This window comes from Amblyomma mixtum, chromosome 7 (assembly GCF_055824585.1).
Source record: "Amblyomma mixtum isolate Tamu chromosome 7, ASM5582458v1, whole genome shotgun sequence".
Lineage (NCBI taxonomy): Eukaryota > Metazoa > Arthropoda > Arachnida > Ixodida > Ixodidae > Amblyomma > Amblyomma mixtum.
In genome coordinates, this window is record NC_143018.1 from 63,108,219 (window position 1) to 63,131,142 (window position 22,924).

General features: G+C 50.9%; 1 protein-coding gene and 1 pseudogene across 1 annotated transcript in view; one reads left to right on the plus strand and one right to left on the minus strand.

Annotated features, from left to right (window-relative positions):
• LOC149336290 (calcium-activated chloride channel regulator 1-like) overlaps positions 1–22,924 on the plus strand; it is a 68,094-nt gene that overhangs the window by 26,840 nt on the left and 18,330 nt on the right. Inside the window, exons 7-9 of the mRNA XM_089554106.1 lie at positions 11,434–11,658; positions 14,251–14,550; positions 18,647–18,865. Of these exons, the coding sequence (XP_089410232.1) occupies positions 11,434–11,658; positions 14,251–14,550; positions 18,647–18,865 (744 nt within the window). The remainder of the gene's footprint in view (positions 1–11,433; positions 11,659–14,250; positions 14,551–18,646; positions 18,866–22,924) is intronic.
• On the minus strand, positions 1,994–7,446 carry LOC149336291 (uncharacterized; annotated as a pseudogene).

A 22,924-nucleotide genomic window follows, 5' to 3' on the forward strand; every position in this document is an offset into this window, starting at 1 on the left:
TGCCGTGGTCCTTGCGTCCTTGCCGCCGTCTCTCCGCAGGTCCTTTCTCGAACGCTGCTGTTGCCTGACTGTCGCCTTTCTCCCTGCGTTCAATCTTCTTCCTGCGCCGTCTTCCGATGGCCGCAGGATCCTGTCGACTGCTCCAGTAAATATCACAGGTCCTTCTTCTTTGCACCAGAGGTGCCCCGCCAGAGACGGTTGGTTTATCTCGAAGACTGAAGCTTGATCTCTGCACCAGAGGTGCCCCGTCAGAGACGCTCTCACGATGAGCAGAGTCAGGGATAAAGGGAATACTTATGTACAGTTTATGTACAGGAATTTACAATAGATACAAGTTAAGGCACTAGAGACAAACGGCAAAAAGACAAAACATCAAAAAGGACAAACCAAACAACAAAAAGGGTGGAACTGGCTAACACTAGGGGAGGCCCCTACTCGGCGTAGCCGAAGATGCATAGCATCTCACTTCAGCACAGAACCTCGCTACCCGCTCCGGGGCCCGGTTTTAAAGATCTAGATGCCCGGCCCACATTCCGTAGCTTCCAATCATGTTGCGGTCTTAACATCATTGGTTCATCCAAGGCATGGCCAGCCCTCCAGCTTCCGGAAGGTAGAGCACTCTCTCCACCACAAAATAAAAACAAACACAAATAGACATTCGTGCCAGCACGTGCGCGAATCGGTACCGCGGGGCGGGGTAGACACCCGTACTTCTTGGCGCGTTCGCGAGCGGCCGCGTTCCAAATAGGAGCCTCTGGGAGGCCTGCGATGTAGTTGAATGTGTAAGAGAATCTCGATGATGAACTGGTCGCTACCAAGATTCTCTTGTGTGTTGCACCATGTGGCGTGAGGGAGTAGATGTGCGAACGTGAGGTCTGGCGTAGTGTCTTTGCAGACACTGTTTCCCGTGCGTGTAGGAGAGGTGGGGTCTGTGAGCAGGGAGAGACCGGCTTGTTGCGCGGCTAACCATACCCCACGTCCTTTCGGTGTGTCGTGTGGGTAACCCCAGGCTGTATGTGGGGCGTTAAAGTCTCCCACGACGAGTAAGGGGCACTTGTTGGCTATGCACTTCGCGAGGGTAAAGAGGCGTTCGAGTTATCTTGAAGGCACTTAGGGTGGCTATATACATTTAGGATGAAGACACTGTTCGCTCGAGCGAGTTGCGGCACAAGCTCAATAAGAAGGTGATCAATGTCTCCAATCACAATGGAATGGGAGATGGTGGTGATTGAACGACGAACCAGAAATGCTACCCGAGTGGGTGTTGGGGATGGGGGCAGAACAGGAGCATAGCCGGGTAGGGTGAGGGGGTTTGAGGGTTCCTGCAGGGGAAGGATGTCGGGTCCTGTAGCGCAGGACAGCAGTTGGTGGATTACGTGACGCTTCTGACCAAATCCCCGGCAGTTCCACTGCCAGAGTGTAAGATTACGGAGTGGAACTGCCCTCATGACAATCTATAAAGGACGGAGCTGTAACGGGGGGTTGGGAGCCCTGAACTATGGTAGAGATAGGGTTGGCCTGTTCCTCCGGTGCTTTGGGCTTCTTGCGTCTGTTTGGTGTGGGGTCACGCTTTGGGAGTCGGGACTCAGTATAGTTACAGCGTTCAGAGAATCCTTGCGTTAGCACATCGAATCGGTGGTTAAGAATAGCGTTGTCTTGTGTTATGCGGATTACTGCGTCTTTGATGGGTGTGCATTCCTCATTGATGCGAGTTATAGCGTCCTGCAATTTTGCCTCAAAGCGAGCTGCAAATGATTCAAGCAGGGTTGGCATGTTGTTTAATGAGATGGGTGTGGAGGGAGGGGGCGTTGTGCACGGAGGTGAATTTGTAAAGGGATCAGTGTCAGCCTCCATTGCTAGCCTCCATTGCTAGGAGAGGAATTAGACTCGGAGTGGGAGGACGAGGTATCGGCGGTAGGCGGGTTGGGAGGAGGAGTTTAAGATGTGGTAGGAGCGGGAGCACCTGGAAGGGTAGAACCAGCGGCAAGAGCACTTATCTGGGCTTCCAGCTTGACGATGTGTTGACGCAAGGCGGCGGCTTCTGCTCGGGTTGCTTTAGCCTCCGCTTTAGCCGCTGCTGCCTCCTCCTGAGATTTTGCCAGGGCTTCTTGTAGACTGCGTTGTGCAGTCAAGGATGTCGTGTGCCTGTGTGAAGAGGCAGAGGTGTCCGAGACTTGTTTCAACGGCACTGACCAAGCTGGTTTGTTTTGGTTGGGCTGTGGGAGTCCGGATGACAAATGGGGAAAATTTTCTCTGGATAGGACCAAGTCGTGCTGCTGCGTTTGTGGGTGGTTTGGCTATTTCCGTCCCTTGCAGGATCCCGTGCCTGTCAGGTGTGGGCCCTCCCGCAGAATACACTTGGGCGTGCAAAGTGTGTATTCTTGGGAGTGTTGTGTTCCACAACGGAGGCAGATATTTATTTGTCTTGGGACTCGGGCATACGTCGTGGCGGTGACCCGGCTTTCTGCAGTTTGTACAGGCATCCGGACTGCCACGGTTTGGGGTGCAGCGGTGGATGGCTCCCATGTATTTGATGGAGTGAGGGACTGTGGTGTTAAGGTTTGTTTTGGTTGGGCTGTGGGAGTCCGGATGACAAATGGGGAAAATTTTCTCTGGATAGGACCAAGTCGTGCTGCTGCGTTTGTGGGTGGTTTGGCTATTTCCGTCCCTTGCAGGATCCCGTGCCTGTCAGGTGTGGGCCCTCCCGCAGAATACACTTGGGCGTGCAAAGTGTGTATTCTTGGGAGTGTTGTGTTCCACAACGGAGGCAGATATTTATTTGTCTTGGGACTCGGGCATACGTCGTGGCGGTGACCCGGCTTTCTGCAGTTTGTACAGGCATCCGGACTTCCACGGTTTGGGGTGCAGCGGTGGATGGCTCCCATGTATTTGATGGAGTGAGGGACTGTGGTGTTAAGGACGAGGTAGCAGCATCCCACCGCTGCCACCAGTTTGTTAAAGACGAGGTAGCAGCATCCCACCGCTGCCACCAGTTTGTTACATAAGAGGTAGCATGGTCGTGTGCCGGAGAGGAAATGAGGGACGTCTGAGGCGAGGCTGCTAGAAAAAGACAATGGGAGAGGACTTTATACAGGAATTTACATATTTAAAAGTGAGCTGCAGGAGCGCTGCATGACGACAGCTCATCAGGAGACCATTCGATGACAAAGAGCCCCCCGGCCGTGCCGATGCCGGGGTTTTTAAGAGTTCCCTTCCCTAGGGTCCCTAGATGGGGGCCGGGCCTGCAGGGGAAGGAAGTTCTCACTGGCACCAATGACAGACACACACGCACTCTCTCACTCCCGAGAGATCACACCGCCGTCACGCGCTGGGAGAGGGGCGGGCGATGCCATCACCGTAGCGTAGACGCCGGAATGTCCATGAGCGGCGTTCCCGCGCATTACGAACGCGCGTTCACACTCGGTGTAGGGGAAACGCTCGCTCAACCGGGCAGACGGACCCGGCTTCCGTGGCAATCCAGGCGCTCACCCAACGCGCGTCTCGGGGTTTGTCGGCGTTTCGCTGCTGCCATGTCGTTGTCTTCCCCACGACGAAGGCGAGACGTAACAGACTGCCCCGCCGGGGGAAGGAGATCCCGATGGACAGGGGACAGCATCCGCTGTCCGGAGGGATGTCGCTTGAGGCTGGTCTCAACCGGAGTCGGTTCTCTCTCGGCGGTGCTGGAGCTCTGCGCACCCCGAAGTCTTCCTTTGCAGGTGCAGGTTCCCAAAGGGCACTGCAAAGTGACTCGTGCTCCGCTAGCGTTAGAACCACGCCGAAAACCCAACCGCTTAGTCCGCAAGCACGACACAATCCCCACTACGCAATGCCAGGCTCTTTCCCTCTTACAAAGCCAATTAATCCCTGGGAGTGGTCCAGCAGCACTCAGAAAATTCCCACAGATCGGCACATTACACCACAAAGCGCATCTCCATTTTAAAACAATAAACAAAAGCAATAGGCTCAATATCCTATATCAGGAAAAAAAAACTACCAGCAAACTGCAACTATGATGCTGGCTCTTGCGCTAGGGACCTCAATTTAAGCTATCGGCATTACCTTTGAGACTCCCCTTTTTGTGATGTATTCCGATTCGTAATGACCACGTCATTTCATTCTGCATAGCAGCATACTGCCGTCACCTTGCATATCCCTGCAAAGATTCGCTGAACATCGGAGCCAAAGTCACATTAATTTCCCACATTCCAAAAAAATCAAGCTACTCCAGGCGCTTATTCTAGTGGCCTAAATGGCCCGTCTGGCTAGCACTTCGCGTTTTAACGGACGCTGCTACACATGGGCACCACTAGTGCATTTTTCGAAACAATCTTTATCAAAATAAACGCTTTCAATGCAAACAACGCGTAGGAAACCTATTCCTGCTCAAAACTTTTTTTTCTGCAAAACTTTTTGTCTGCAGGAATGGTTTGAAAAAGAAAAAGCAAACAGCAGAGGCATCCTCGGAATCCGCTGCTAGCGAGCCGCGCCGCGGCTCAAAGGGGTCGCCTATTCTTCAACCGCGCCCTGCGCGGTCGCACACCAACATTGGCTTTAGCAGCCGACAATTCACAAAAATCGAAGGGCTTAACTCCGCTTTGACATCTGCGAGCCCCAGACGCCACGCGACATTGATTTGTTCCGCACCCCGGCCGCGCGTCTCCAACACCTGAGCCGCGTCTGAACATTTGAATGCGAGGGGTTGACGGTCGCGCATGAAACAAACGCCTGCGTGTACACTCTCGGTTCATGAGTACACTTCGCTCCTTTGTTTGACTGGAGCGCGCTCTGCTGCGTTCCCTCGTGAGGTAGCAGGGCGTTCTTCTCAGTGGGCGGCTCCAAGTTTCACGCGTTCTGCTACCGCAGCGTCGCCACAATGGGTAAGGTGGCTTTCGCACTGTCTGTACACGCTTAGCCAGCCTGGCCTTTGTAGGGCGCTTATCGCATCTGGCGTGCCGCGATGACAGTCTTGGAGCATTACATGGTTGACCGGCCTTCACCCTTACAATGCTTTGAGCCCGTCCTTCGTCCTTTCTGCCCAGACTGCCCTTTCGCATGGCTCTCCTTGCGTGCGGTCGCCTTCCGGAAACTTTCCTACCTGTTCCGTCCTGCGCGTCTCCCTTTCTCGCGGGGCACTCAGCCTTCTCATCAGCTTTTTGACTGAGCAGCGAGCCGCCTTTTCTACTAGAATTCGAAATATCGGCTCGCTCTTTCGATGAGTCACTGCGTGTCGCAGCACTTAATTGTCCCGACTGCCCTTTACTTTCTGCTGGGCATAACAACTTGCTCTCCTGAGGCTTGCTAACCGATCCTACTACCCTAACGCTCTTGCCCGGAACATGAACTATGCGACGCTGTTCGGCTAACGTAGCGATATTGTCCCGGGTACTACCTTCTCGATCGCTGCAATCAGCCTCCTTCGCGGAAAGTGCATGCTTCTCTGGGCTCAAAATGAACGCATTGCCCCTTTCCTTATTTCTAGCAGTGCCTACATCATCGCCCGAGCCCTCACGGCTGGCGGATCTGCACTCTTCCTCGTTGCTAGCCTTAGTGTCTACATTATCCCCCAAGCCCTCACGGCTTGTGGATCTGCACTCTTCGCTAGCTTTTCGACCGAACTCATCGGTCCTCGCTGCCGAAGTGGCCTTTCTTTCGCGTTCCTGTTCCTGCAGCTCTCTTCCGCGTTCCTGTTCCCGCAGCTCTCTTTCGCGCAGGAGGTGATCGGACCTGTTTGAAAATAGGTACGGATACTGAAGGGGGAGCATAGATAACACCGCGGCCTCTGTCTCAAGTGCGCCGAAAGGTCCTTCAATACGCACTTTTGCTACGGGCAGACACACGCTATGTGCTTCCACGGCTTGCTTCATCCATGCGCACTCGCCCGTGAACATATCGGGTTCTACGAAAGAGGGATGAACCACATCCAACGTCGCCGCGGAATCACGAAGCACTCGGCACTCTTTCCCGTTCACGACGAGGTCTCGCATGTACGGCTCCAGAAGCTTCACGTTCTCGTCATTACTGCATACTTACAAAAATACAAGCTTAGTTTTCGCTTCGGGACACTGCGCCGAAAAGTGTCCCGGCTTCTGGCAAGTATAACACACGCGCGTTTGCCTTGCCTCGAACCTCTTCCTGCGTTCGTTTTCGGCTGCCGCCGTCTCTTTGCTCTCGGTCGGATCATTTTTACTCGAGTCCGCACCACGTTTGCCCTCCTTTGGTCTGATGGGCGTGAACTTCGGCCTCTCAAACTTCGAGCCGAATTCACCCCTTTGACCGTCCCTGGCTCCGTCAGCCCGACGAGTCACAAACTCCTCTGCTAGCTCAGCGGCTCTCGCCACGGTACTAACGTCTGGCCTGTCCAAGACCCAGTACCGCACGTTTTCCGGTAATCGTCTATAAAACTGCTCCAGCCCGAAACACTGCAGAACGTTCTCGTGATTACCAAACGCTTTCTCTTCTTTAAGCCATTCCTGCATGTTTGACATAAGCTTGTAGGCGAAATCCGGATATGACTCGTTTTCGTCTTTCTCAGTTTCGCGAAACTTCCGACGGAACGCTTCTGCTGACAGCCTGTACTTTTTACGCAGACTCGATTTCACATGATCGTAATCCTCCGCCTCCTCTTTCGTCAGGCGAGCGATTACGTCGGCCGCCTCAGCAGGCAACAAAGTGAGCAAACGCCGTGGCCACGTTTCCCGAGAAAACCCCTGCTGCTCGCACGTTCGCTCGAAGTGAACAAGGAAGAAACCAATGTCGTCTCCAGTCTGAAACGACCGCATTAAGTCAGTCATATTGTACGATACCCGCTCTCCTGCACCGTGTGCCTGACTTGACCTACGAGCGCGTTCCATCTCTATGTCGAGACGCTTCATTTCCAAAGCGTATTGACGCTCGCGTTCCTTTTTCTCTTGTTTTTCTTTACGTTCAAGTTCCTCTTGTTCTCTTTTTGCCGATTCCCTCTCCTCAATGGTCTCAAGGCATTCCGCAAGCTCGTCATCTACAGCCTCTAACGCAAGAATAGCCTTCAGCAGTTCTGGTTTTCTGAGTTTGTCTGATACCTCCAGACCCAACTCTTTCGCAAGCTCCAGTAACTTTGGTTTGCGCAGCGTCTTCAAATCCATGGCTGCTCCGAGTGCTGCTTCTCTACTGCCCGCTATTGTCTTGCTGCAACTAACCCAGCAGCAACGACAACCCAATTACCAGCTCTGTTCCTGACACTAACAAATGCCTGGCAAAACTCAGCAGAAGAAAGTCCCGCACTCACCAAACCTCACAGCCAAGAATCCAGCGCAGTCGTTCCGCTGCAGGCAACCAGTCAACACACAGGGCTGTTGCACTGCCCCCGACTCGCCGTTCTGCTGCTCGGCGTCCCGTTGTCCGCAACTCTCTGCTGGTGTCCGATGATTCGCATCCCACCGCTGCCAACCAGTTTGTTAAGGACGAGGTAGCAGCATCACACCGCTGCCACCAGTTTGTTAAAGACGAGGTAGCAGCATCCCACCGCTGCCACCAGTTTGTTAAAGACGAGGTAGCAGCACCCCAGCGCTGCCACCAGTTTGTTACATACGAGGTAGCATGGTCGTGTGCCGGAGAGGGAATGAGGGACGTCTGAGGCGAGGCTGCTGGAAAAAGACAATTGGAGAGGACTTTATACAGGAATTTACATATTTACAAGTGAGCTGCAGGAACGCTGCATGACGACAGCTCATCAGGAGACCATTCGATGACAAAGAGCTCCCCCGGCCGTGCCGCTGCCGGGGTTTTTAAGAGTTCCCTTCCCTAGGGTCCCTAGATGGGGGCCGGGCCTGCAGGGGAAGGAAGTTCTCACTGGCACCAATCACAGACACACAAGCACTCACTCACTCCCGAGAGATCACACCGCCGTCACGCGCTGGGAGAGGGGGGGGGGCGATGCCATCACCGTAGCGTAGACGCCGGAATGTCCATGAGCGGCGTTCCCGCGCATTACGAACGCGCGTTCACACTCGGTGTAGGGGAAAAGCTCGGTCAACCGGGCAGACGGACGCGGCTTCCGTGGCATTCCAGGCGCTCACCCAACGCGCGTCTCGGGGTTTGTCGGCGTTTCGCTGCTGCCATGTAGTTGTCTTCCCCACGACGAAGGCGAGACGTAACAGGGGTTTCGTCGAAGGTGATTAGGATGGAGTGTGTCTTTCCCATGCATCGTGCTGCTAGAATGGTGTATTCAGGATTTCTTTTGACCAGGTCATGGTACAGTTGAGTCGGCGTCTCGTCGTCATAGGCGTTCGTGATGACTCCTCTGGTAGCCCCCTGTGGTGGTGCTACGTATGCCGCGCAGGGATATGTTTTGCCTTCGATGGTGAGAGAGGTCAGTGTCTTGAGAGTCTCGACTGTTGGGAAATGTGTGGTTGCCATGGTGAAAGTATTGTTGGTCGGGTGGATGCGCAGGCAGAAGTCGTCCGGTGGAATGATATCGAGCTGGGTCTGCACTGTCTTCAAGAGCCGGAGTGCTGGGACACTAGGAGTCGTAGTTCACCTCGCGGGCGAACGACTACTCGAATAGCGTTCGGTGGAAGTGGTGGCAGCTGCTTGTTCCGCTGTACTGTGAGGCGAGCCTTCTTAGTCGCAGGTGGTAGACGGGCCTGCGTCTTGCCGCTGCCGGTTACGGCTGCTGCGTGGCGCGACGCGTTGTTGGCGTTCGGGTGAGCTGCGTCTGAGGTAGCGTTGTCGGAGCGGTAAGGTTTTGGCGAACTGGCTGGTCGGGAGGCATAGGCTTTATACACACCGGTGTCCAGTCGCTTGAGTTTTGCTCTTCCACGGTGATAGTGCGGCCTTCAACCGTTACCTCCATAACAACGGCTGCCGTCGCCGACGGAGTCGACGGAGGGGAGGAATCCTAGTGCGGCCTAGCTGTGCGGCTTGGCGTCTCGGTCCGATAATTGGTCTTCTCTCAAAATAGGTCGGATTTTGCCCGTAATGGGCGGCTTTCCTGTCCTCCTTAGGCAGTTATGTCGGTTTTCGAGCAGATTAGTGGCCGTAGGAGAGATTGGGTAGGAGAAGCACGTACCGTTTGCCGGAGCCGACGTTGCAGGCATCCGCTCCCGTTGGCCCCCTAGCGGCGAATCAAGAAAGAGAGAAAGTGGTGCCGTAGTGAAGGTCTACGGAATAATTTCGACCACCTGCGCGTCATCAGAAGCGCTTTTATTCACACGTACGCGGTGACCACAAACAGTCGCCACGTGGACGTACTTACTTAACTGAATTGGTACTGCTCGCGTATGCTTATCCGTGCCATCTCTCGCCGAGCATGGCCAGTTCAGTAGCCAGTTACATCCAAGGCGAGTATTTAAGCGAAGCCAGTCGAGTCGCAACCAACCAACCAACCAACCAACCAACCAACCAACCAACCAACCAACCAACCAACCAACCAACCAACGAGCTGGGTGAGCTCGCGAAGCAACGCAACATTTACTTGTGCTGCTCTCAGGTCCGCTAATCCCTGAGGTGTGTCGTGTAGTGCTTACCTGGCGTCATTCTGCAGCCGAGGCACTCTCCCGCGTACGCCTTCATGCAACGTGTATTGCAAGTGCCTCAACCTCCAACGGATGCACTTCTGCCAGCAGAGCAGCAGTTCTGTGCGGTCGAGCACAGTGCGGGAGCTAAACACTACTTCCCCTTCTTAACAGCGCACTGGAATTTCCGTTCAGCGGTGTGCATCTCGCATGCCGGCCTCGAAGGAGTTCCATTTCTTTGCGTTTCGCAGTGAAGGCACGGCGCTGCCCAACGGAACCCAGCAGCGCGTTTTAGATGTCGCCTCTAATTTGGCATTCTTACTTGTTTGAGGTCTTGCCAGATAATCCCGCGGAGATGTCTACTCGCGCTAGGAACACACGGATGCTTCGCAATCTCACATATGTCTGTGGTTGCGTACTCCTCACCCGTAAGAGCTGTACGCGCGGAAAGCCCTTTCGTATGTGTGACTAAAACGGCCTAATAGCTTTTCGCTCACTCCTTTGCATTCCGGATGCGGCGACAAGCTAGCAATTATATGGACAGGATGATTATATTGAAGCTCTAGTACGCCTCACTTAATACCAGCTTTATGCTGTATTTATGGTGCCATAGAGGCCGTTCGGTTGCTCGGTGTCCGAATTGCACATGCTGGCCGATGTTTTCTAATGTCTTCAGCACACTGTGAGAACATAGCACAAAAAAAAATCTGGTGTCCCTCACATGCAGCCACCATCTCTTCCCGTTTAATGAAAATGCAGTGTAAATTAAGCTAGAAATTTCTAAGTAATGATGTCTAAGTTAAGCCTCAAGGGACAGTACGGTTCTGTTCTGTTATTCTGAGAAAAATAAAATTAACAGAACTTCTACAGCTTAAATGTTAGGGTCTTTTACACACAAAAAAAAGAACACTAAAAAATTGGCTACGGCTTAGCTCTGGTTAAATCTGGAGAATTGCGAAAGCAACACCTGTGCGTAGCCATGTATTGTTGTCTGAGCTACACTGCTCACAGTGCGGCCGTTTCGCGTGCTCTTGCACGGCCATACTGTGCATTCACGAGTAGCAAGGGACGTCCCTGCGCACAGCTGGCGTGCCCCGCCGCGCGCGCGCTCGCCTTCCTTTCCTTAAAATGATCGGAGTGTAAAACGTTTCCAACGCCAACGAACACAACGAACGCTGACGGCATATATGGCTTCAGCGCCGCGTTTCTGGCATAACTTTGTGAATGCCGACGCATGCTGCGCACACCAGTCACTACCGCCACTTTGTTGTGGTATCCACTGTTTCAAGAGGGCAGTTATGCGCCTTCCCTCTGGTTCAGGTGGACACCTCGCCCTCACCTACCGCGCTTAGTATATCCTGGCATAGCAGAGGTGTTGTGTTGCTGTTGTTACTGAGAAAAGGATGAAAAGGAAATTGCACGACTTGCCTACTGGCTTGAGCCGAGCCACCACCGCTGCCACGTGCAGATAGAGGAGAGTTAAAAGGAAAGAGTGAAAGACGAGAAAGAAGAGAAAAGATGCGCGTCGCAGCAACAACCGCGTCCGCTCAAGCGGACGCAGGCTGACAAAAACAGATAAGCGGCCGGAGAGCAGAGCTACGCCATTGGCAATTTTATATATACAACAAACCACGCAGATAGCGATGCGCAATCGCTACTGCGCATCTGAGAGGGAGAGAGAGAGAGAGGAGACATTCGGCGAGACGATGGAGAGCGCGCGGCAGCGGCGGCGGCCACGGCGCGCCAGCTGTGCGCCTAGTGATGTCACCCGCTCCTCGCGCATGCGCAGCTTCGCCTTTCCAGAGTTCAGCGAAATGGCTCGGCGACTAGCGTAGTGTTGCTTTCGCAACAATATTTCGGAACATTGCCGTGAGCTACACGATGTCATGTGATGAGCGCTCGTATCTCCACAGATTTCAGCAAAAGTTTTGTCGCATTGCAGGGAAGCCGCATCGGCTTTTTGAAAGAAGCGGCAGAGCGGTACATAGCAGACATCGAGGATGGCTCCCGAAGATTGGCCATTGTTACATACAGCTCCAGTTCCACGGTAGTCCACACGCTGATGACAGTGAATGGGACCACCAGGCAGGGGTTCTTGAATGCTATCACCAGGCTTCACGCCGATGGAGGCACCAGCATTGGATCCGGTCTCAGAAAGGCTCTCAAGGCAAGGCCATCTTTTTATTTGCGTGTGCAGTTTTTTTTTCTCTAATTATGCCTACAACGCCACTAAGCATCGCAACACAGTATGGCCTGCGTGATTACATGGATTTGGCGTGGCAGGATATTAGCAATTGATATGTGTCGGGCTGTCCGATGGAGGAGGCCCTAGCATAGGATGCGGCCAGGAGACTGCTCTGAACAAAAGCGCATCTTTCCCAGCACTTTTACAATGAATCAATTTTTTATATACCGCCAAAAACATTCTTTGCATTTTTGCTTCATATCTCTTCATCATCAAATTCATCATCATCATCAGCTCGACTACGCTCTCTGCAAGGGGAAGGCCTCTGCCATGTCTCTTTAACTAGCCCTGTCCTTTGTCAGTTGCGGCCACGTCATTCCCGCAAACTTAGTGATCTCATCCGCCCACCTATCTTTTTGCCTTCCCCTGCTATGCTTTCCTTCTCTTGGAATCCACTCCGTCACCCTTAAGGACTATCGGCTATCCTGCCTTCGCATCGCACACCCTGTCAAAGCCCATTTCTTCCTGTTGAGTTTGACTATGATGTCGTTAACTGGCTTTTGTTCCCCCACCGACTCCGCCCGCTTCCGATCTCTTAACATTGCACCTGTCATGTTACTTTCCATAGCTCGCTGCCTTGTCCTTAACCTACGCTGAACTCCCTGGGTTAGTTATAACCAACTCCTATTCCTTGCTTATAGATATCGCCCAATATTTGTACATAACTCTTCTACACCCTGATTCCGCAATGCGTCCATGACAGCAGAATTTTCCACAAAGTAAGGTTTTCTGGTTATCAATGAATGCTATATATAGTGGTCGGTTATATTCTGCGCTTTTCTGTATCACCTGATTGATAGTGCTAATGTGGTCTATTTTCGAGTATCGTTTACGAAAGTCTGCGTGACCATTTGTTTGAGCGAACTTTAATGTTGTTCTGACTGTATTAGCGATTACCTTGGTAAATACCTTGTAGGCAACGGACAGCACAATTTCCTCTCCGTTCTTCAACAACTCTGCTCTTACTTGATCCTCTTCATAGTGCGATTAAGTGTCTGCGTGGCAGCACGGGCATGATTACGTCACCCAGAAACGATACAATCTTATAACATATAAAACAAATAGTCACATTACCCACTGATGAGCAGGCGGATACGCGTGTGAAGGGAAGTATACTTTGCGTCACGATCGGGTTCAGGGCCTCCGATGCTCATTCGGATAACCATTGTTCAACGGTTTTTGGGGACGTTAACGTCCAAAGGGACTCCTGCTATAAGGGAGGCCGTAGTGGAGGGCTCGAGAAACTTCGACCACCTGAGGTTCTTTAACAGGCACAGACATCGCACAGTAACGGAATTCGAATTTCGCCTCCATCAAAATTCGACTGCCATGGTTGGGATCGAACCCGCGTCTTTAAAATCAGCAGCTCAGCGCCGTAACCACTAATCCGTCTCAGCGGCTCGGGTAGCCGAGGTTGCCGTCGCCGGTGGAGGGAGAACAAGCTAGAGTGACCGTGTCTCCGAGCGGGGAACATTATGTATACTTGTATGCCTGTAGTTGTCTAAATATCGGCTCCGGAATCGGGCTTGCGGATTTGACGACGACGATGCGAAATGGCGGGGACTTTGGCATGATACAACTAGCGGTTTAAAATATATAGGAGCTGATGCAAGAGGAAACAAGGGCTTCCACCCCCACCAAGCGAGCAGTTTTCTCAATTGAAAAAATTCATTGTGTCTTCAAGCGGTTCAGCCAGTAGCCTGGAACATAAAGTGAAGTGGTGCAACCGAGAGTCTGCACCGTGTGTAGACGAAACCGATCATTCCGCAGTAGCATAAAGCATTAGCTTGAAGTGGGAACATAGGAACATTAAAAAGGGAGTAATTACTCATTGACATCAACGCAAGCGCAGCCAAACGGCTACAAAGGAAAGCTACACAGCTTTCTCAGAAACTTCGCAGTTATAAAAAAATTCGTCCTGGTCCAGGGTTCGAACCCGGGAGCACCGTTTCACGGGAGTGGTCGCTCTGCCAATTGAGCTAACAGGGACGGCAAGCTTATGGCAGAGCGACAGCGAATTGATCAATAACTCGAAATGGGAACAGTGCTGATCAAATGTTTAGGGGAATCCCCGAAGGTGGAGTAGATTTGTAATAAGGGAGTAATTACTCATTGACATCCACCCAAGCGCAGCCAAGCGGCTACAAAAGAGAGCTATACAGATTTCTCAGAAACTTCGCAGTTAAAGAAAATTTTTTACCAACACTGTTTCCAATTCGAGTTCTTGGCGGCCACGTAGCAAGGAAGTGAGTCGCCGAACCGAGAGCGTATTGGTCAGGCATGCCTGCAGTGCCCAGGCCTTGCATTGCAGCTGGGCGCCATATGAGCTCCATATGTGCAAAAACACGTCACATAAAAACGAGTTACAAAAACAATTTTTGATAAGCACATGCGACCTCAGAGCACCTATTAATAGCAATGGTCCAGAACTCCGCCCTTTATTACACTGACAACTGTTGACGTCAATCAGAGCAGTCTTTGTAAAGTTATCCACTGCTTAATATTTATTTTCAGCACCTAGGAAACGACACTGAAACGCCAGAAGGCGCATTCATCGTACTTGTATCTGACGGGAAAGAGAATGAAGCTCCATTCATCAAAGATGTGCTGCCAGAGATTGTAGCGGCAAAGGTGGTGGTCAGCACCCTGGCGCTGGTGCAGAGTGCAGACGGAAACCTCGAGACTCTCGCCACAAAGACGGGCGGGAAGGCGTTCGGCTTCAGTGAACTCCGGGGAAACATGCGACGTCAGCTCAAGAGTGCCTTCGTTTCTTCAACGACGACAGAGGCCGACAACTCTGTGCGAATCCACACGGTACGGTAGATCAGGTGGCCCGTACAGTTTGATCGTGGTCTCAGTAGTGGGGCACTTGTGTAGCTGCGAGCAATGCAAACAGGAATATTTAGCTCATGCACGCAAAAACAGATTACTGTTTTATTCTGCCTCGATCTTGAAACACCATCAAAGGGATCACGCACCTGTAAAAATACAACTGAAAAAACCTGTCGGCAGCTTCTTGTTGTCGACACAGTAGGGCAACCCTGTAATCCGTACCCCATATATCCTCGTGGCACTTCTTTTAGCAGAGCTCCCTTAGAGGCCTGTGCATTGTTGGTAGCTGTCACGTAGGTCTTTAGCTGCGGTCTTGCCAGAAACGGCTTAGACGTGTTTTGTCCAGGCTAGCTCTTACGGAAGACAATGTATTAAAGCGCGAAGTGCAAAAGAGTGGTTGGCCGATATCTGCGCGTCCCCGAATCAGGATAGACGCGGATGAACAGGCAAGAAATATCCTACACGGAAAAGTACAAGAGACACCATGTTAGGGATTTCATGTTTTGAATACAAAAATACGAACCTAACTAATTATCGTGCTGCAGTCGCGCTAACAACATATTCCATTTCATGCAGCTGAGGCGTACACGTAGTATTATGACGCGCGTCTCCGCAGCGAATCGCAGAGGGCGCTGCCGCTCCGGCTAACGGTCTCCAGTGCCCATGAGCGATCATCCCTGGCCGCGACGTGAAGAAACCTGGCGCCATCGTTGAGTGGCACTGGCACTGACTTTGTGCCGTAGCAGTGGCAGTGCTCCTTATACTACAACTATTGTCATCTAGAGCCAAGGAGCTGCACGCCTCCAAGGACCATAGAGCTGTAGCCAGAACGGTAGTAGACTGGGATTTCTTAGTATTTCGGGCGCTTTTGACGCACAGCAATTATTTCCTGTCCTAGAGCAGAAGAACAACGTGAGGGGTGCATGACAGCAGTTGGAATGTTTGCACTGCTTGGCTTGACAGTTGTGGGGTTTAAATGGGGGAGATAAACACGTATTCCCCGTTTAAGCGCGGCTGACTCAATTCAAAACCGCGCGGACCCCACCCCGTGGTCGCGTCCGCTACCGAGCGCACGCCGACCACTACGGGCCTTGCTCTGAGGGAACAAAGGAACGACACACTGGCTGACACAAACAAGGCATTTATTGCGCTATAACAACAATAACGCCAGCTAGCAACAAAATACCTGAGGAATCGAGGAAGTCCGACTCACCAGCACGGTTACGAGCGAACGTTCGGCCGCGGTAGGGCAAAGGGAAAACTCCGATGTCGGACGGGACGAGCTGAGGGGAATACGTTTCCACACGAGGCCGCCCGCCGACGAAGAGCGAAGCTGCGAGCGAAACGTCCGGTCGCTTCCCGGTCCCAGGGAGAAGAGAGCTCGCCTTCCCCCGCGCGCGAGCGGCAAAACACGCCATCCGTGGCGCTGCTGTCGCTGCGACGCGAGCGCCCTCCCCTGTTAGCTAGAGTAACCAGAGAAGGGTGCGTTGCGGAGGAGCTAACTACAGGAAACTAGTGCGCTGAGGAAAAGCGAACGCAAGGGACGAAGGCGTCCCCACATCCCCCCAACCTTAAATAGACCCCCGCGCCTGCAAGTTACATGCTATGTTGGAGTCTCCTGGTCTTCATGCACTTGAGGCAGGTCTTGCAGCGGAGGTCACGCCGACAGAGTGCACGCAGTCTTCCGCGGTATTCCGAAGGCGGCGTGAAGGTCTCCGCTGGGACGATTCGCATGGCCCGCGGACTATGTGCCCGCAGGCCCGCGAAGAGGAGGGCCGGTTGACCACTGCAGGCCAAGATTCCGCAGCAGTCGCCAGGGCAACAGCAGCCTGAGGTGGCTGCTGTCTGGTCTCGCCATGGCTGCCCCGGATGGATCCGGCGAACAGGATACAGGCCGCTCCGTCGCAGCAGGCGGCAGCGAGACGATGTGCACAAGACAGCAAGCCGCAGTGGCTCCGCTGGATCTGAAAGATTGCCAAAACACACTCCGCATGCCTTTAACGTAGGTCACGGGAGGGGAAACGGCGTACACAAGAGCCTCGTGGCTCAATGCTCAACTCGCTAGCAAAAGGTGTCGGGCGGCCGTGCAACGCAAAGTTCGAGTGAACAAAGCCCTTTCTTGAGTTGAACGAGAATGCTCGGTTCATGCGAGGTTAAAAAAAACGGGCGGCCAGCAACGTGCGCCCCCTCTCAACACCACGGTCCGGTGGTCGTGTCACTTTTGACATGTGCAGGCAGCTCTGAAAAGCCTTAGGCCTCACTGCCATTGTGACGGTCGACGACCCCCAACAAAAGAAAGACCCGAAACGGGTTTCGTGAGCGCAGCCGCGAGGAGACATCAGCGTTGTGGGATGGTCCTACCCCACTCACTGCACGAAGCAGCTTCTGAGTGAGCGGCGCCCACCGTATCGGACGGTGTCGGAACGCCCGGTGCCGAGCTGCAATACCAGCGAGCTCGTAACGGCACCCGTGGCCCCAGGCCACCCGGCACCCGGAGCCGCGACTCCCAGAGTCGAGAAAGAGACAGCGAGAAAATATATACAGAAAAGTCGGACCACCCACGCGGCTTCCGTACTCACTTGCTTCGGGCTCGGCAACTCCGCGGGCGCTAGGCCTCGCGCTCCCTCGATGCGGGCCAAGTGGTTCTTGAAGAAACTCGAGGAAGAAAACTTCACAAAAAAGATGCTGAGCATGTCGAAAAGTTCAAACATGCTGCAACGCAATACACCTCGTACTCAAGAAAGCATGCCGCAGGTCCTAGCGATCAAAATTCACACTAGGCCTACCACTTGTCAAATCCGGACAAAGAGCGTTCCTCGAGCCGGACAGACAGTCGTCCAATGTTCCAAGAGCAGGCCCCACGTTGGGCTGCCAGATGTGGGGTTTAAATGGGGGAGATAAACACGTATTCCCCGTTTAAGCGCGGCTGACTCAGTTCAAAACCGCGCGGACCCCACCCCGTGGTCGCGTCCGCTACCGAGCGCACGCCGACCACGGCGGGCCTTGCTCTGAGGGAACAAAGGAACGACACACTGGCTGACACAAACAAGGCATTTATTGCGCTATAACAACAATAACGCCAGCTAGCAACAAAATACACTGAGGAATCGAGGAAGTCCGACTCACCAGCACGGTTACGAGCGAACGTTCGCCCGCGGTAGGGCAAAGGGAAAACTCCGATGTCGGACGGGACGAGCTGAGGGGAATACGTTTCCACACGAGGCCGCCCGCCGACGAAGAGCGAAGCTGCGAGCGAAACGTCCGGTCGCTTCCCGGTCCCAGGGAGAAGAGAGGTCGCCTTCCCCCGCGCGCGAGCGGCAAAACACGCCATCCGTGGCGCTGCTGTCGCTGCGACGCGACCGCCCTCCCCTGTTAGTTAGAGTAACCAAACAGAGAAAGGTGCGTTGGGGAGGAGCTAACTACAGGAAACTAGTGCGCTGAGGCAAAGCGAACGCAAGGGACGAAGGCGTCCCCACACAGTTTAGAAAAGCAGCGTAGGTAGCTGGTCACTGTACTTTATCTCCATAATTTGCTGCTTCTTATTCAGCCTCATTAGTTTTGTCTCTTCATGCTAATCGAACTTCAATAAGGTAAGTCACTTTGAGAAGAGAGTAATCATTTTTTCGTTTTTTGTAGTCACGCATCAAAATTACTTTTCACAACAATTCCTGATCTGTAAACGTTCGCGAAATCGATAATTTCCATGTACAGGCCTCTACAACCCTGTGCCTTTTGGTGCTCGACTGTACCATGTTCCTCAACGTATGCATGTTGCAGCTATACACGCCGAAGGCGTTAAATGAATTGGCTGTTTTTGAAGTAAGAGTGATCCAGCGTGGTGCTAATCACGAAGACGAACATTTGAAAGTTTTGTTCTGTCGACGGGCGCCGGAAACAAATTTGCCGTCGGCTTCTAACAGACGGTTTTCTCGTGCCCACATCTACAGAATACACGCCAACCTTTGCTGCACCTTCTTTTCGTTCCTCAATTTTCCTTCATTTACGCATGAGCTCTACTTGCACGGCTGAGGCTGACTGCATTCAGTTAATGCTGCGCGGTGACTTCTTCTCGCAACAGTTGCTTGATGTAGACGAAGAGTTCACGAGTTCGCTTGAGAGGAAGTTCCAAGTGGACGCCGCCGTCGGCAACTCGACGGTGGTGTACGTGAAGCGAAACAGCCCATATAAAACGCGAATCCACGCCAGCCTCATCGGTCCCAGCAGGAAGCCGTGCCAAGGTTGCCAGGAAACGGTGAGCGGGCAGGAAATAGCCATCGCCGTACCGAGTCCGGCAATGGTAAGTGGCCGGGTCATTCATTGGATAGACTCCTGACCAGTTTGACTTCTGGAAGGAGACACATTTAATTGCCCATCACTGCGGCGTATATGTGCCAAAGGATGCATGCATGAAATCAGCATTCTATTAAACGGTACTGTGGGGCTTCGAATATTTGTTGTTCTCTCAGTCTTCTAGGCAGCGGAAAAATGCTGAAGTGCAACGTTTTTCTTGTTACTGTTTTAATTTATGCGAGCAAACGAAATCCGTAATAACTTTAGATACTAAATTAATCAGAAGAACGTAAAAGAAACGAGAGCCACATGTTACGGGTGGGATTTGTTCCAATTTGCCTCCTCATGTCGCGAACGGTGCTCTACCGATTATTAATAATACTTAGATGGGAATAAGAAAAAGTATTAGAAAAAAACTGCGTTCAACCTGTTCCACTAAGTATAACGGGCTTAAAACAATATGAAGCAGAAGAGTAACAAATAATAAAAAAGAATTTCGCATAGCATAAAAGAAAATATAAATAGAAAAAGAGAAATTATTTGCACTCTTTAGCCGAAGCTATTCGAATGGCGTTTGAGGGAAGTTATTGTCTAATAATGGTGAATAATAACTGTACGAGCAATACTAATAATAACATTAGTATAATAGCACCTTAAAAGTATAATTAATAATAATAATAATAATAACATCTTTTATTGCACATAGTAAATACAGAATAAAGAAACGGGCCTGTCAAAGCCTCTAGTGGCTTGAGGGACTAGGCCCGGCAAAGTCGGCAGGCGGACGTGCAATACAAACATGAAAGATGAGCATAATATTAACACAACATATCAAAACAATAACACGAAATGAGCAGTGACCAAGGTGTAACAGTTCAGGTAAGTGACATCAACAAGAGATAAAAATAAACTGCAAGAGCCAAGGTTAACACAATAGTAATTTAACACTTCGTGCCTGATCATGAAAATTAAGACAAATAATAACCGTGTTACAGTGACTGAACCATGATTTTTAATGCTTTTTTTGATGTTGCGGAAAGCACCTCCTCTGGCAAATCATGAAAAATTTGGGGAACATAAACACAGCGCCTGGCTTCTCCATACCTTGTTGAGGAGCGCGGTACCTTAAAACGAATGGTACTACGTAGGCTTCGGGAAGCTACATGATGCACTTTGAAATTGCTGTCCCAGAAATGCCGTACCACTACAGTCTGTAGAAAGAGCGTTCGAAAGGATGGAAGACCAAGGGCTGTGAAAATGTTATCGGATACAGAAAAGGGGGCGTTATATGCTATATTTGTCAGTATGTTTCGTAATAAAGTGTCAACTCTGTTTTGCCATCTGGCTGAGCAAAAAGTAAAAATAGTAATTCCATATCGGAGAATGCTGTACACCAGAGTATGCGCAATATTTTTTTTGATGCGAAAAGGAACAATTGATTTTATATGGAAAAACAACCAGGCTGCGCTCCTTAGCTTATCGCAGACGTGTGATAGCTGGCTGTGCCAAGACATATCACTGTCGAAGAAGACTCCCAAGTATTTTACCGAATTCACATAGGTGAGCGGCACGCACCGACAGGGAAAACAGTTGTGAATATGTAGAAAAACCGGCGCATCTATAGCTGGTAGTTTTATTGGGGATCTGAAGCAAACGAGTTTTGTTTTTACCGGGTTAACTTCGAAACAGTTATTAGATAAAATAATATTAATACCAAGTATATATATATATATATATATATATATATATATATATATATATATATATATATATATATATATATATAACAAATTTAGGAGTTATAATACGCACGATGAGATGGCCGGACATCGGTATGTCCGCTACCGGTGAGCAGATGAATTTTAAAAGGAAGGAGGGAAAAAGATGGTTGAGAAGCTTAGCCACTGCTTCAGTCTCTTGCGGCATTGCGGATATTTGAGCGGAGGCTGACCTGGGCAGGTAAATTTAAGTAAATATTAAGTGTCTCTCCATTTCCCTTGACGCGGCGTAATGAGGAGTGCTATTAATGCTACATGTTCTGGCTGAGAACTGTGTAGTTGTAACCTTTGTTGCGTGACTTATTTTCTATATGGGTGACTGTTGTTTTGTGAAAGGTTTAAAGCAATGTTTGTGATATAGAAGGCTTATCCGAAGAGGGTCTCAGAGTTTGAGGTGCTTTCCGTTGGCAAATGTGTAAATTGTCTAGTGTGTGTTTTGAAAATGAGCGTGTTTTTTTACTTTATTATGAATGACAGTGATGGGGCCACCTTATATACGCAGTGCATTGAGACCTCGAGCACACTACAAGCTTGAAAGAAGGTTAACGTTTTCTTCATTCATAAGAAAGTGGACGTCAGGGATTTGAAAAATTACAGACCGTTAAGCTTACTGTCACTCATTGACGTCCACCCGGGCGCAGCCATACGGCTACAAAGGAAAGCTACACAGCTTTCTTAGAAACTTCGTAGTTAAAGAAAAAAAAAACTGCTCCGGTGAAGCGGTGGTCCCGGGTTCGAACCCCGGACCAGGACGAATTTTTCTTTAACTACGAAGTTTCTGAGAAAGCTGTGTAGCTTTCCTTTGTAGCCGTATGGCTGCGCTCGGGTGGACGTCAATGAGTAATTACTCCCTTATTACAGATCTACTCCACCTTGGGGGATTCCCCTAAACATTTGGTCAACACTGTTCCCACTTCGAGTTATTGATGAATTCGCTCTAGCCCTACCATAAGCTTGCCGTCCCGGTTAGCTCAATTGGTAGAGCGACTGCTCCGGTGAAGCGATGGTCCCGGGTTCGAACCCCGGACCAGGACGAATTTTTCTTTAACTACGAAGTTTCTGAGAAAGCTGTGTAGCTTTCCTTTGTAGCCGTATGGCTGCGCTCGGGTGGACGTCAATGAGTAATTACTCCCTTATTACAAATCTACTCCACCTTGGGGGATTCCCCTAAACATTTGGTGAACACTGTTCCCACTTCGAGTTATTGATCAATTCGCTCTCGCCCTACCATAAGCTTGCCGTCCCGGTTAGCTCAATTGGTAGAGCGACTGCTCCGGTGAAGCGGTGGTCCCGGGTTCGAACCCCTGACCAGGACGAATTTTTCTTTAACTACGAAGTTTCTGAGAAAGCTGTGTAGCTTTCCTTTGTAGCCGTATGGCTGCGCTCGGGTGGACGTCAATGAGTAATTACTTCCTTATTACAAACCTACTCCACCTTAGGGGATTCCCCTAAACATTTGGTTAAGCTTACTGTCCATTGCCTAAAAGGCATTTACTAAGGCAATCGCTAAGAGAGTCATGACAACCTTAGACTTCCTTCAACCAAAATATCATGCAGGCTTTCGTAAAAGATACTCCACAGTAGACTATATTCACGCTATCGATCAGGTGATAGAGAAATGCGAAGAATATAACCAACACCTATATATAGCGTTCTTGGATTACGAGAGAGCATTTGACTCAGTGGAAACCTCAGCTGTCATGCAGGCATTGCGGAATCAGGGTGCGGAAGAGTGTTATGTGAAAATACTGGAAGATATTCTTAACGACTGCAAAGCTACCATAGTCCTTCATAAAGTCAGAAGTTGAATACCAATAACGGAAGGTGTCAAGGATGGAGGCATGATCTCGCCCATGCTATTCACCGCCTCTTTACAGGAATAATTCCGGGGCCTGGAATGGGAACAACTGGGGATAAGAGTTAATGGAGAGCACCTAAGTAATTTTCTATTCGCTGATGACATAGCCTTGCTAAGTCACTCGGGCATGAATTGGAAAGTATGACCAATGAGTTGGACATGCAGAGCAGAACGGTGGCGCTAAAAATTAGCATGAAGAAACCAAAGTAATGTTCAAGAGTCTAGCAAGGGAACTGTAGTTCACAATTTGTAGCGAGCTGCTGGAAATAGTAAGAGAATAAGTCTACTTAGGGCAGATAGTGGCCGCTGATCCGGATCATGAGAGGGAAATAACAAGAAGAATAAGAATATGGTGGAGAGCATATGGCAGGTTCTTTCAGATCATGAATGGCAGTTTACCTATAATGCCCATGAGAAAAGTATACAACAC